General features: G+C 43.2%; 1 protein-coding gene across 1 annotated transcript in view; it reads left to right on the forward strand.

The window, feature by feature from the left end:
• Positions 1-8,399: 8,399 nt before the first annotated feature.
• phactr3b (phosphatase and actin regulator 3b) overlaps positions 8,400-16,223 on the forward strand; it is a gene marked incomplete at its 5' end in the record, with an annotated part of 66,907 nt that continues 59,083 nt past the window's right edge. The window contains one exon of the mRNA XM_083938944.1: positions 8,400-8,508. Within this exon, the coding sequence (XP_083795070.1) occupies positions 8,400-8,508 (109 nt within the window). The remainder of the gene's footprint in view (positions 8,509-16,223) is intronic.

Below are 16,223 nucleotides of genomic sequence, written 5' to 3' on the forward strand. Positions count from 1 at the left end.
GCGACAGAGAGAGACAGGCGACAGAGAGAGAGACAGGCGACAGAGAGAGAAAGGCGACAGAGAGAGACAGGCGACAGAGAGAGAGACAGGCGACAGATAGAGAGACAGGCGAAAGATAGAGAGACAGGCGACAGAGAGAGAGAGAGACAGGCGACAGATAGAGAGACAGGCGACAGAGAGAGACAGGCGACAGAGAGACAGGCGACAGAGAAAAAAAGGCGACAGAGAGAGAGAGACAGGCGACAGAGAGAGACAGGCGACAGAGAGAGAGACAGGCGCCAGAGAGAGAGAGAGAGACAGAGAGAGAGAGAGAGACAGGCGACAGAGAGAGACAGGCGAAAGAGAGAGAGACAGGCGACAGAGAGAGAGCGAGACAGGCGACAGAGAGAGACAGGCGACAGAGAGAGACAGGCGACTGAGAGAGAGCGAGACAGGCGACAGAGAGAGACAGGCGACAGAGAGAGACAGGCGAAAGAGAGAGAGACAGGCGACAGAGAGAGAGACAGGCGAAAGAGAGAGAGAGACAGGCGACAGAGAAAGAAAGGCGACAGAGAGAGAGAGAGATAGAGAGACAGGCGACAGAGAGAGAGAGACAGGCGACAGAGAGAGACAGGCGATAGAGAGAGACAGGCGACAGAGAGAGAGACAGGCGACAGAGAGAGAGACAGGCGACAGAGAGAGACAGGCGACAGAGAGACAGGCGACAGAGAAAAAAAGGCGACAGAGAGAGAGACAGGCGACAGATAGAGACAGACGAAAGAGAGAGAGACAGGCGACAGAGAGAGACAGGCGAAAGAGAGAGATAGGCGACAGAGAGAGAGAGACAGGCGACAGAGAGAGACAGGCGACAGAGAGAGAGACAGGCGACAGAGAGAGAGACAGGCGACAGAGAGAGACAGGCGACAGAGAGAGAGACAGGCGACAGAGAGAGAGAGAGAGAGACAGGCGACAGAGAGAGACAGGCGACAGAGAGAGAGACAGGCGACAGAGAGAGACAGGCGACAGAGAGAGAGACAGGCGACAGAGAGAGAGAGAGAGAGAGACAGGCGAAAGAGAGAGAGAGACAAGCAAAAGAGAGAGAGAGAGACAGGCGACAGAGAGAGAGACAGGCGACAGAGAGAGAGAGAGAGAGACAGGCGACAGATAGAGAGAGAGGGACAGGCGAAAGAGAGAGAGAGACAAGCAAAAGAGAGAGAGAGAGAGAGGGCAACAGAGACAAACGGTCGTACTAAACATTTTGTTTTTCAAGTGAAATGGAAATTAAATAAATGTTTGACTGCATAGACACAGGTTCCACTGAGAATTGAACTCAGATCACTGGAGTCAAAGTCCAGGGTGCTAACCATTACACCATGGAACCACAGGTGGGTGTGTGTGTGTGTGTGTGTGTGTGTGTGTGTACTCTGGTCATGGTCCACACCGGGACTTGAACTAGCAACCCTCCGATTCTCAGCCCAGTCACCAATGGACTGAGCTTCACTCAACTTTTTTAATCACCTGTAAACCAGCCCCATAGACACCCTCCACTCAAAGCCCTCCAAACCCAAGAGCCGAGCCCAGAAAAGAGTCCCCTATGTCAGTCAATTCTGAGGCTAACTGCCCCCCCTCAGACAGCCTCACGTCAACACTGCTCAACAAACACGAGTCAGAGTAAAGCAAATTATATCACGATGTAAAGAATCTGGACCATTGGGAAGAAACAACTAAAAGCCAAAGTAGATTAAAAACTAAATCTTGACCTGCAAAGAAATTATGAATGATCAGAAAATCTGTGTCAGAGATAGAAAGCAGAGACAGATCCTGACCAAGTACAAGCTCAGACAGGCAACCAAAAGAAAACAGCACATGTGGGCACTGTTGGACAGGTGTGGTCGAGACAGAGATGCACTTTCTCCTACGATGTACAAAAAATATTATAGGAAATGTTTATTTTAACGAGCTCAGCTTCGTTATCCCAGAGTTCAAAGAGCTGAATGAGCTCTTAAAATTAAAAATATACTCCTCCGTGAAGGAGACGGAGCACGTTTAGCTGCCCAGTGTATATTAACATGCAACCTGAGAGACAGTGAGTGATTCACACACACACACACACACACACACACACACACACACACACAGACAGAGTGATAATGTACATCATGTATATAAGAACAATACAATACATCCTGAGTATTTGGACTTATTGTATTCTGTTTTGATGCTTTGCCATGGCAATATTATTTTTAACACACGCACACACACACACACACACACACACACACACACACACACACACACACACACACACACACACACACACACACACACACACACACACACACACACACACAAACACACACACACACACACTCACTCACTCCTTTTTTTATTCTATTTGATTTCATTTTAATTTTTTCATTATTTAGTTTGCGTTATTTATTAGACCTATGAAATGTATTGCTGTTTTGTTTTATTGAATCTTTATGCTTTGGTAACATGGTGTTTGTGACATTTATGCCAACAAAGTTGAATTGAATTGAAAAAAAGGGAATTGAATTGAGACAAGCGAGGCGACAGAGGCGAGTCGGTCTAGAGCAGGGGTGTCAAACTCCGGCCCGTGGGCCAAATCTGGCCCCCAAGATCATATCAAAGGTCTCTGAGATCTGGCCCGCAAGTCTAAAGCACATACACGTCTACTTTTTTGTTAACAAACATGAGCATCCATGCTACCAGTCTCTGCAGACACACTTAATCCACCCCTCCCCAAAAACGACCAAGAGAAAGATGGAGAACAGCATCTTTCAGCAGCGGTGGGAGGCAGATGATGTGTCTTTTTTTTTCTTTTTTAGTAAAGAAAGATGAAAACACCACAAAAACGAGAAGAAACGACTAAAAACAGACGCAAAACACCACATAAACGTGACAAAAAGACTAAAAATAGATGAAAACTCCCCAAAAACGACCCAAAGAAAGATGGAGGACAGGATCTTTCAGCAGATGATCTGTGTCTGAAGGTAAAGAGCTGTTTGTCACCGTGGCTGTAACCAAAGAATCAAACAGAAGAAACACCACGACAAGAACAAGGAGCTGCACTGGAAAGGTTCAACGTTACACATCTGGAGAGAAGGAACACTTGCACATGTGCAGTCTTTTTTTTTTTTTTTTTAGTAAATATTGAGTTTGGCTGCAACTTTGTCCAAGTTTTTAAATTTGGCCCACTGTGATTAGGAGTTTGACACCGCTGCCAAAGTCACAGGGTGTCCCTCAAACCAGCCTTCATCACCATGAGCAAATAGGCTTGTTTAAAGGTTGAATATGTAGTATGTTTATTAAAAGCTATATTTAAAAAATTAATGATAATTCACCCACGGGGCGTTTTGAGATGTACAGAATAAAAGCTTTTCCAGAAAAAAATATAGTGTAATTGAATTGAAATTGAATTAATTTTTTTTTTATTTTTGACGTATTTGACCATGACTTTTTGTCATGTTCTGTTTACACTGTGCCGGCAAATAAGGGCCGGCGTTGTGGGATGCCAGGGTTGCTGCTGCTATCACATCAAACGCGATAGACACGAATTGAGCGACAAATCTACATTGAAAATCAATGTAAATGGCGCAATGACAAGCCATTCAGGTAGAGGTGGTGCGAATGTAGCGTCTGGAGCCTCTGGGGCCTCTTGGGCGTCTGAAGCGATGCGAATAAAGTTGACATTTTTGAACTTTTCAAACAGCATCATGCCGCAACATCCAATCAGTGCTGAGATTGCAGTAAGCTTCATAGAAGTTCTCTGTGAGACATCCAGAGGCTCACCAAAGCCGCCATTGTTGCGGTCCTTGGGGGAAACCAGACTGTTCCTGTGAATATAATATAATGGATATAACAATGAACTGTGGGTGGCAGCGACGTGCCTTTAGGCATCTAGTCTGCTGGAAATCCAGAAGAAGAAGAAGAAAGCCGTCAGTGAAGAGTGAAGTGTATCCCGGTCTGATCTACAGGAGACCTGGCAGCACCTGTGCATCTACGGAGGTTAAATCACTGACGACCTGATCTCACTACAACCCAACGGCTCTTTTAACAGCCACACACTTCCTCTGAGAGCTCAGTTCTGTTCTTTTAAAAGCATTCAGACCCCTGAATGCCCCATTTAGCACAACAGCAGAGTCGGCTGAGCCAGGGGTTAGCTACAGTTAGCTAGCCGCCTCGGCTGCTACCTGCAATTGAAGCAATGATCCAAAATGTGACAAATGTGAGCAAGGGACGCCATACAAGCGACTGAAGTGATTGTTTTCACGTTTATCGCATTTGGTGCGAACGCAGCTTTAAGCTACAGAAACAAGGAAACATTTTGAGTTGAGAGCTAGCTAATCTGTTACACTCCACCCAAAGAAAGACTTCCAGGTGAAGACTGGTTAACGTTAAATACTGTGGTAAAATTAGTTGTCTAATAGAAATTAGTCGTTACCCTGTATGATTCATCACTTGACATGGCGCAGGACCTGGCAACCTGACTGCTGGAATAATTTTTTGTTGTTGCGACTACGATCTTTAAACACTAGATGGCGGTGTTCTGCTCATTCTCCATATTCAACCTTTAACTCATGGACATTGGGAGAATCCATGGAGGGAAATTAGACAACAGAATGTAAAGGACTGTAATTTAACTCTTTCATACCCATCTTTTATCTTATATATACGCTTATATGTACTAGCATTCACTTATACCCCCAGTGGTGGTCTTACGTTTTGAGACCAGGTGCTGTTGTAACACTTTTAGCAATTTTCCCAATAAATCGGAAACCGTTTACACTGGAACAGCCTGTTTGCTATATTAAAAACTTTAATGTGTCAACTACAGAAACAATGTATGAAAATGCTTTTAAGAAATATATTCAGGTTGCAAAATGCATCTAAAGTTCAGACTTGGCAAGTTCGACGCGAGAGTCCACACTTCGGAGAATGGGTGGACGCAGTACATGGAGCTGATCCCAGCTGACATCGGGCATGAGGCGGGTGACACCCTGGACAGGACGCCAGTCTATCTCAGGGCACATAGAAATGAAATGGAAATGGAAGTTTAGGCAAATGAAATAAACTGTTTGAAATGTGCTGAAATAAATGATTGACTGCATAGACACAGGTTCCACTGAGAATTGAACTCAGATCACTGGAGTCAAAGTCCAGGGTGCTAACCATTACACCATGGAACCACAGGTGTGTGTGTGTGTGTCTGTGTGTTTGTCTGTGTGTGTGTGTGTGTGTGTGTGTGTGTGTGTGTGTGTGTGTGTGTGTGTTTACACATGAAGAATCAAATTAGTCAGAGTTGTTTCATCTTCTTTAAGATCACCCAAGAGTTTTTCTAATTTCTGCATCTATGTGTTGTTTCCCATATGATGCTGGTTTTGGCCTCTGTCCACATTCAGCAGTAGCTTCTGTTAACACTCAATATCAGTGATGATTCACTGCAGCCAAATCTAAAGAAACGTGTGATTCAGACATTAAAAAAGGACGTGGAAACCGTCTTTTGTTCAAGTTATCTAACATCATAGCGCCCTAAAGTGCTCAATATTAAACCAATCAGTTTGAATAAGTTATATGGCTACATTTTGTAAAATTACATATAATGTTTTGTTTGATTATTACTCATCTCATTGTAAAATATTATTTCTTATTTCATTCATTCATCTTCAGCCTCTTGTCCCTGTCGGGGTCGCGGGGGGGCTGGAGCCGATCCCAGCTGACATCTGGCGCGAGGCGGGGTCCACCCTGGACAGGACGCCAGTCTATCACAGGACACATAGAGACAAACAGAGACAGACAACCATTCACACCTACGGGTGATTTAGAGTCATCAATGAACCGAACGCCTGCACGTCTTTGGACCGTGGGAGGAAACCGGAGAACCCGGAGAAAACCCACGCACACATGGGGACAACATGCAAACTCCACACAGAAGGGCCCCAGCCGAGGTGCGAACCTAGAACCTTCTAGCTGTGAGGGGACAGTGCTACACCACCGTGTCCCACCAACGCTATTTAGCCCAATTCAAAGCTACCATGTCTAATAGCTACCAAGTATAATAGGGTGTTCCACTGCTGGTTCTAACAAGCTAACGTTAAAATAAAGTGAATGAAGCTGATTCGGATCCTGCTGTTATTTGATACAGAAGTTTTGGCAACAGGTGAGTTTTCTGCGGGTTCTCCGGTTTCCTCCCACAGTCCAAAGACGTGCAGGTGTTCGGTTAATTGATGACTCTAAAATTGCACGTAGGTGTGAATGGTTGTCTGTCTCTGTTCGTCTCTATGTGTCCTACGATAGACTGGCGTCCTGTCCAGGGTGTACCCCGCCTCACGCCCGATGTCAGGGACAAGCGGTTGAAGATGAAGATGAATGAACATTTTAAAAGCTGGATTTTGTTGTGGGGATCCCCTACCCTTGTGGCCTAAATGTTGAAAAATGCCCCCTGGCAGCAAAAACGTGTGCTTAAGTGCCCCCTTCAGTGGCTAGGATATGTGCCCTTTTTTTCTTTTTGCCCCTGCCGTTCAAAAAGTCTGTGCACGCCACTGGTTCTGACCTGACATTATCTTACACACACGTGCAAGTGTTAAAACATGAGGTTCTCCCAAGAGTCCAATAAGCATATTGAGCACAAGCACTTCACTTTAAGTGACTAGCTACCGGTAATAATTAAGGTTTCGTTTCACCAGCTGTACCACATTAAGACTCCAGTGGGAAATTGTCATTAAGAAAGTCCCCATACCAATCCCAACATGAATCCAACGCTGCCTTTGAGGGCTGCAGGAAATATCACGTTTTAAATGTTGGCTCAGTGTTTCCTGCCAGAAACGACCACGACACTCCTTTAGCCCAAGCATTGTGCATGGCCTCTAGATTACTAGGCTATTGAGGATGGGAGCCGTTGGGTCTTTCTGTGGACAGAGCACTTTTAATTTAACTTTTCAAATTTCTCCTCACAAATCAATACAGTAAATTGACTTATATTATAGCCTATAGATGTTTGTCAGCATGTCAGCATCACTGTGATTGCAAGTGAGCTAATAAGTCAGAGGGATGTTTTAATAACAACATGTGGAAAGTAGGTTGCTTTTCTGCTTTCTGCTGCCTTTCAGTAAATTTGTATTGAATTAATGATTAAAGGTTGGATATGTAGAATCTTTATTCAAAGCTATATATATATATATATATATATATATATATATATATATATATATATATATATATAGGGGCGTTTAAGGGATACAGAATGAAAGTATTGCTTTTTCATGAAATAATATATTTAGTCAAAATTAATATATATATATATTTTTTTGACAGGTTTAACAAAGACTTTCTGTCATGTTCTGTTTACAGTTTCCATGGTAGCAGCCAATAGCGTTGGGCGTTGCAGGTTGCCAGGGTTGTCTGTTGTTTGGTGCAGCTACTGTAGGCTGGCACTGGTGAAATGGAGTTTACCAATCCTGCAGCTGCTTATTTTTCCCAGCAGCTGAGTCAGCGGAGACGGGCAAAAACCAGAGTCAGTATAGGCCGAACATTCACTCCATGGACTGAGATAAAGGAGTTCAACAGCATTAAAACGCACGCCCAAATGTCTACGTTTCTCCTTGATCGCTAAGCTAACTTTCATGTTGACTTAGCTGTAACGGCTAACGCTAACTGTCAGTCAAACTCCTCTAATACTTGTTTTTATGGTGCGATTTGCCGGAGGGCACGGGTACAAACAGGCTCAAACAGACTCTGGTGTCCTGTAGCTACTGGACCGGGTCTGACCAACCTGGCAACCTGAGTGCTGGAGTTATTTTTTGTTGTTGCGACTACAATCTTGAGACATTAGATGGCGTTGTTCTGCTCATTCTTTATATTCAACCTTTAAATATTTATATTTATTATTGCTTATAGTGCACTGTACCTGCTTGAAAATTGAACTAAATTATTTTTTCATAAACTGCTTCTCATGCCTTTGATATTCTTGTTTTTTATAGTTTAATTATTTAATTTGCTTGTTTTCATTTCTTCAGTATTTTATTTGAATGCCGTTTTATATATTTAATGTCATGTTTATATGTGTTTCTTTCTAACGTTTTAAATGTTTTATGCAAAGCTCTTTGAATTACATTGTTGTTAAAATGTGCTATACAAATAAATAATACGCTTTGACTCTTTAAATCAAAACAAACCTACAGTCGAGTTTAGATAATTAATTTAGGGGTTTACGAGCAGCACTTGAAGGAGACATGATGCTGCGCGTGTAATGGATTTCCCCAGCACTGCTGCTTATCGGGGACCAGGAGCTGCAGCTGCAGTAGTCCACCCACATTAAATCTGCTCCACCACTTGATGCCGGTGACCTTGGCTAACGGTGATAACGCATCCCAGTCTCATATTTTGCTTTTCCGTTCACCATGGCATCATCGGACGGGCTGGATGAGGATTGCGTGTTGCAGCGGGGAAGATCTCAGAGTGACCCGAGCAGCATCACCGAGGTTCGCTTGGGTGAAGCGCACAGAGCAGGTAGGAAGACAGGGGGCGGGGGTGCTCGTTAGTTTGTGCCTGTTTGCATGTGCTTTGGTAGGAAACACATTACGATGTCGGGGCTCGCCTGAAGCCGATCACATCCGCGGTGATCCCTCTGAATTTGTATGCAACAAACGTAGGTTGTGTTGTAAACGTGCGTCATTTAGCCCACTATCCCCCACACACATACTCACTGCTGTGCTTTGCTGTCCTGTGCTGTACTGCAGGCCTTGTAAATATGTGAAATTGCTCTGATAATGATGTCAATGAATCAGGGAAATTTGTGTCATGCAACATATGAGATGTTGTCCAACTGGTGGCATACCAGGTAAGTCCCTAACATGCATTGATATTCAGATTTGGTCTTTTTCAGATCCATATGTTCACTGGCAGAGGTCACCCATTGCCCAGTTTATTCTTTTCCATATGAACTGCAACCTGACACAAACATAATTGTTGTACATTACCTGGATTACATTTTATGCTCCGGTGGTTGTATTTATTAAATGTTTTTTTTGCAGCATCTAAAGATAGGATGTGCAACTTGCGATCACACATGGACTGCAGTATGCTGAGTTGAAGCTGATGAGAGTGCTGGTTGTGTATTTGGTTGTTTCCATGGTGATCCAAATGGCAGAAGGCAGCACTTGGCTCTCCGACTGTGAGCCAACATGGTGTTTGGCTGTTCCACTTACTGATCTTTTTTCCCCCCTCAATACACTTGGTGATGTACAGCAACCAGCCATTCAAAGGGAAAGGCCACTTTGTCTTTGAATCGTGTTTATTTGTGAGATGGGATTCACATTTCAAACGGGAATCACTGGGCGGGCATTCGCTGTTGCTCAACATCCACCAGGCAGCGGTCACAAGATATACTCTTTTGAAAGGTATTGAACAGTGGATCAATATGAAAGCGTGATGAATCACTCATTTTAACTTGCAGGCCCTTGATGTCGCTCTGCCAGCAGTCGTCACCCATGTACTGTGCATTCAACTGGTTAGTTGAGCGTCAGCAGAGGAAAGTGATGAGTTGAACAGAGAAGTTGATACCGTCGATGTTGTATCTGTTAAATAAGAGGCTCAGTTACAAAACCACAGTCTAATGTGTGTGTGTGTGTGTGTGTGTGTGTGTGTGTGTGGGGGGGGGGGGTTGCAGTATAACATGAGACATGACAACTGGCTTCATACTGTAGCACACATATAGAGCTACACTTTAATTTTCACTAGTGTTACTGTAAGAACATCAGAGCACTTCACGGGGCCAGCTATCTTTAGATATGAGTGCCACAGCAATACTGCAGGAAGGATCCTCAAGTTCTCCTGCCAACGGCGGATATTGTTGTGTTCATGCCCTCAGTTTTGAAGCCAGTGCTTGTCACGTTGTCGTGGTTGTTATGGTTACATAACAGCGTTGGTGTATGTGCAACTCCAAGGGGCAGGATTGTCCTGTGATATAAAGTTCCTTGCCTTTTTAAACTTAACGTAAAATTCACCAGATCCCCCTAAAGCACCACAGACGATTTCATCATAAAGCTGATGTTTCCTTTGCAGCGTCAGGCACACAGAGATCCGGCAATGCAGCAGTGAAAACCCGCCTGCCCTCCCCCACCCCTCCATCCCCTCTGCTTGGTGCTAACCCTTTCGTAGCCCTGGCACCCCTACTGCGGCTTTGATCCTGGCACTTGAGGAACCATCTCCAGTTCATGGGAGAAAAGGGGGAGTGACAGGTCTCTGATGGTGGTATTATCATAGCACCCAGCTGGGCAATGTCACAGTGAATCAGCTGCTCAATAGACTGGACTTAAGATACAAACGACGTCTTCTTCCATTTTGATGGCGATGATAATGATGTAGGAAGAAAATTAAGCATTTTGTCTGCAGCACAACAGAAACAGAACAATCAATTAAATTAAATTAAATTTTATTCAAAGAGCCAAATCATAACAAAAGTTATCTCAAGGCACTTTACATTTATAGTAGGTCACACTCTAGGACGCTGTCATAATTAACAGCAACAAGTCACATTATCTTTAATAATACTACTAATAATATTTATATACAGTATTTATTCAGGCAATCTTGTGCACACAGTGGCAATGAAAAGCTTCCTTTTATGAGGCAGGAACGCCGAACAGACCCAGCTCTACGGAGAAAGAAAGACAGACATACACAAAGACAGACAGACAGAAAGAAAGAAAGTCCCCAGGATGCAAGAAACCACAAAATGAATGTTAACTATAATAACTCTATGGTAATGTGAATATGACGAACAAGTTATGGCTTTTAATATACCAGAGTGATATGAATTGTCAAAACAACTGCAGTTAAGGAGATATAATATACATAATGAAAGTTATGATGATAAATAAGATCACATGATATGAGTTGTAAAATTAACAGCTGCGACAGAATAGCAATATGACTGATAATGTTTTATAGCTATTAATTATATAGGCTAGAAGCTGGGAGTATGACAGGAACACAGAGTATCCCTCGGCAGACTAGGCCTATGGCAGCATAACTAAAGGCTTGTAAGCCCTAACTTTAAGTTTTATTAAAGAGGAAAGTTTTAAGTTTACTCTTAAATATGGGGACAGTGTCTGCCTCCTGAATAACACTTGGGAGTTGGTTCCAGAGGAGAGGAGCTTGGTAGCTGAAGGATCTGCCTCCACTTCTACTTTTGGAGACTCTAGGAACGACGAGTAGCCCTGCATTCTCAGAGCGCAGCGATCTAGTTGGGTTATACGGTACTATGAGCTCTTTAAGATACGATGGAGCCTGACCACTAAGAGCTTTGTAGGTAAGGAGAAGTATTTTACAGGTAGCCAGTGCAAAGAGGCTAATACAGGAGAAATATGTTCTCTTCTATTTGTTTTAGTTCGTACATGAGCTGCAGCATTTTGGACCAACTGGAGACTCTTAACAGACTTATTGGAGCAGCCTGATAATAAGGAGTTGCAGTAGTCCAGCCTAGAAGTAACAAATGCATGGACTAGTTTTTCTGCATCTTTCTGAGACACAATGTTCCTAATTTTCAAACTATTACGCAGGTGAAAATATGCAGTCCTTGTTGTTAGTTTTATGTGGTAGTCGAAGACATCCTGATCAAAAATAACACCCAGATTCCTTACTGTGGTGCTGGAGGACAACACAACATCATCCAGAGTAACAATATCTTTAGATCACTCGTCGTGTGCTGTCACTTACTTAATGCTGTCAAATCAGACTCTCATGCTACTCATTTCGATGCCATATGAAGCACATTGAGGACTAACCTGAATGCATCTCTTGCAGAACTCACCGCCTGGTTGACAATGCCTTGCTTTACCAGAGACAGCAGACTGAGAAGAAAGCACTGTGCTGTGAATTTAAACCTCTTTATACGGACTTCTGTAGTTTCATTTGGAGCCTGCGATAAGCACGGCAGCCCCCTTGTTCGGCACATACAGGTTACATTACTAGCTCTATGTTAGAGATGATGCAGGACAGCAAGTGCACAAAACATTTTAGCCCAAAGCTGGAACTCAGGCTGCATTCAAATCTTGGCATATACAGTACCTGGCAAACCGGATATTCATTACTTTCAGCAGGAGAGAGACAGCATGGGTGCAATGTGACACTTGATGCGTCTTGAAACAGAACTTGGCAGGATGACTCAACAGTCTACAGTCTGCTGGCAATGAAGACAAGTGTGATTTTGAAAATGAAGCCAAATTGGTGTATTCACATTACCTTATCCGCCTGCTCAAATGTTTTATCAAGCAGCAACTACCTAATTTTACCAATTCATGGGTTTGGCTTTTGGTAAACCTGCAGTTGTAATCAATATCTAATAATATCTAATATTATCTTGCAATGAGATCACACCAGCGATGCCAAATCGGGGCATGAAGTTGGATTACCAGATCTGTGTGTCTGCAGCCAGATTTTGTCACAACCGTGCACGATGCACGTCATAAAACATTACAGGTGCGTAGTTAAGATCAAAATGAAAACAGGGTATGAAGATGGATGTGATGCAAACAAAGGCGCCAGAAGTTGGGAGGTAGGAATATTAATTGATAAGATTTTATTGATACCAGGAACATTCAGATGTGCTCATTATATACAACATGTTTATGATAACTACCCTCAGTAACAGACAAGCTGCTCAGTTGTGAAGCAGTGGCGCTCGTGTGCAGTGTCACATACATGACAGTCCTGAAATGCACATGTTGCGCAGAAAGCTGTTTCAGCATATTGCTGGGATTCCACCCTTACTTTAAATGATAGTTTTACGGACATTTCAAGCTGCAGCACTGTTGTCATCTTTATTCTTGTAATGAAGCCACGCTTTGGACCCTTTCTTCCCCTCTGCCATGAATTCTTGTTATTGCAAGTTTCCGGTAGTGTCGACGCGACACGAGTTTGATGTCATTGTTTTGCAATGTGCAAGGTGTCAAAAAAACATGGCGGCATTAAAAGGAATTTGATAAACTCAGAGGCATTCCCATTTCTATTCCAATTTGTTGTCGTCTTCTCGATTCCCATCCCTAGGTAGGAAGTGGGGGGGGGCTATTGGCGGCCCAGTTTGGTGTCGCAGCTGTGTGTTCCCTTTGCGATATGGTCTCTATTTAGGTTTGTTTCCAACCACAGTGAAAACACTCTGAAAACCCCACTATGCCCAGCACCAAACAGCAGACTAGCAACTTGCAGGCGAACTGTTTAGTAACAGGTTAGCTGTCGTAAATTTATGTCAGTGTTGTGTTTGCAACTTATTGCATTTCTACCAAGTGTCCAAACAAAATCAATTAATACAGTCTTAACAGCAAATTACGGTTATGATGATGATGATTTTAGCAATTACAGAAGTCCAATGCTGCAAGATTAGCAGTTAGACAATTAGACAGGTTGTAAGCAAACCCCTGAGTAAGTCAAGCTTATTTGGAGAAAACAAAGACAAAACAAAGGGGAATGGTAAAATCATTACCCAAACTTCCTGTTTTAACTTTCACCTACCATGCCTACAGTGGTTGTAGTTACAATGGCTATTCCACAATCTGTATAATCATCGACTGCTCTTTTTTTGTCCTGTCATCAGTGGCGTGCACAGACTTTTTGAAGGGTAGGGCCAAAAAGGAAAAAAAAGGACACATATAGCGTGTTGTTGCCATTGAAGACGGCACTTAAACGTGCATTTTGGCTTCCAAGAGGGCATTTTAGACATGTTTTAGTTCCTAGAGGGCACTTAAGCACGCATTTTGGCCTTCAAGAGGCACTTTAGGTCCCCCAGTTAACTTGGTGGGTAAGATGTTATTGTAATCAATAGAAATAATGGCCAAAACAACAAATAAAAAGTAAAACTCATTCGATGTAATTAACCAGGGGTTTCCTTTAAATTAAATAAAACATGCAAAATAACTAGTACATGTATTTTTTTTATTGCTCTATTTATATATTTAATCCCTGTGGATAGAAATGATCGATATGCCTGCAGGAGTCTCTTCTCTTGCTCCACTCGTGTCACTGTTGCTGCTGGTGCTGTGCTACTACTCTGACATGCTGATCTAACATGAAAGGCTTTCTCCCTGAACTCCTCCGTCCCCCAACCACTGCACAACCCCCTCCGCACCTCTCAGCTACTGATATGCCTCAGTTTAGTCCTCTCATTCAGGTCGAGGGGGCCTGATGAGGAGATTACCATCCCCTTTATTTGAATCAGGGTGCCTCATGTTTTATTAATCAGGAAGCCTATACATAAGCCAGTTTGTCTCATTCCATATTCAGAGCTGTGATTGAACAGAGAGAATAGCAAACCTGGCACCTGGCAGCTCACTCCTACATGCATGCTCAGCTCAGCATGGAACATGTGCTAAAAATCTCTTCACAGCCTCATGAGTCATATCACAGCAACTGCAGCTGGAGATAAGATGGGATGAAAGGTGTGCATAGCTGGTAATAGAAACAGAATAAAGCAATGACACTTACATTGTATACCAGGGGTGTCAAACAAACCGGCCAGCCAAAAGGTCCAATCCGACCCGCAGGCTGACTTTGTAAAGTGTAAAAAATCAAGTCAAGCAAGCAAACTAATCATGCTGTAGCTGCTGGTGTTCTTTTGCTGTCAGGGTGACTCTTATTCATGAGGATGGATGTCATCAACCAAGCATTTGTATCTAATCCTAACCTAAGGATTTTCATGCTAAGTCCTAATCGTCACCTTTGGGGGGTAAAATTGGTCATGTAACGCAGTTTTTGGTGCGGACTAGAAGGGATCCGGCGGCTTTTAGCGGTCGACTCACCAACTTGTGTCTGACTATCGTTCACCGCTTTACAAATTTCTGTGCATAGAAATAGAAAACGTGCATACGTTGTCTTGAGAGTTGCAGTCGCAGTGTCTTTCAAAGTCTTTCACAAACACTGTTATAAATATGCCATGAATGTATGACAGTAAGCATTTAATTGAAGTATTAATTAAGATGTTTTATTTGAGATTAAAAACGAGGACAATATGCTAGCCTTGAAACCAGTGCCGTGTCTGTTTGGATCAGGCCAATTGCTTGGCTCCTGGTACTAACAGTGTTGTCGGGGGGCATGCCCAGTCTGAGCATGTGACTGTTCAGAATAAGTACCTGCTCTGTGCGGCTTGCTCGGCCCACGAATACGCAGCTTGCAGTGTTCTCAAGAACCGCTAGTACAATCGACTTCACACTCAACACTGCACTCTCTTGGATTCTCAGCAATAGCCAAGTAGTAGCAAATAAACAGATTTGGACAGAATTCAAAATGGCAGAAATAGGATCTTGGAGGAAATTGGCCTGGTTTATATTGATACATTCATCTGAACCCATATAATCCAGGTTTCTGGGCAAACGTTACCGGCCAAATCGTAAAGTTCATTGTTAGAGCGCCGCCATCTGGCCAAATTGCACCAAATTCAACACAAAGGACATGATTGGGTCCTAAGCAACGCACCTGCCAATCGTGAAGTAGAAGGGATGAACGGTTATCAAGATATGTGAATTACACACACACACACACACACACACACACACACACACACACACACACACACACACACACACTCATACGGACAAACAGAAAACAGAAACAAAGACGCATGCACAGAGATTCCTCGCTTTATAGTTAGATAGATGCTAAGTTTAGCTCAGAATTACAGTGCTTACATGCTGATGCTAAGGAGATATACTGTTTACTGTGTTCATCTTGTCAGTGTGTTGGCACGCTAACATTTGCTTCAGCACATAAAAGTACACCTGAGGCTGGGTAACAGGTTATAACAGCTAATGGAAGTGACGTACTGTATGCCCTTCGGTTGGGCTCTCTTGATAATAGCAGGCCATGATGAGGCATTTTAAACACCTGCCTTGTGGGATAGGTCTAAAAATGCTGCTTAGTTGGATCAAGTGCAGTTGAAAGTGAATCAGTAGGTGAAACTGCCACAAGAGGGCTCTACTTGGCAGATAGATAGATGTTGCATAAATGAGGTAAGCTCTCACTGTCACAACGAGTCCAGCACTGCAGTCACCAGACCTCGCACACAGAATATGATCAAACGTTCTGTCCAAGGTTGTGGGAATGGACAGACACTTACTCAGTATTACTCAGCACTATTTTTTAATCTTTGAGATGAGTTGGAACTAGACTCAAGTGAGATGTACTTTTAATAAATAGTAATAGTAATTATGTCAGATCAACCCTGTTGACTGTGA

This window comes from Echiichthys vipera (assembly GCF_963691815.1).
Source record: "Echiichthys vipera genome assembly, chromosome: X".
Lineage (NCBI taxonomy): Eukaryota > Metazoa > Chordata > Actinopteri > Perciformes > Trachinidae > Echiichthys > Echiichthys vipera.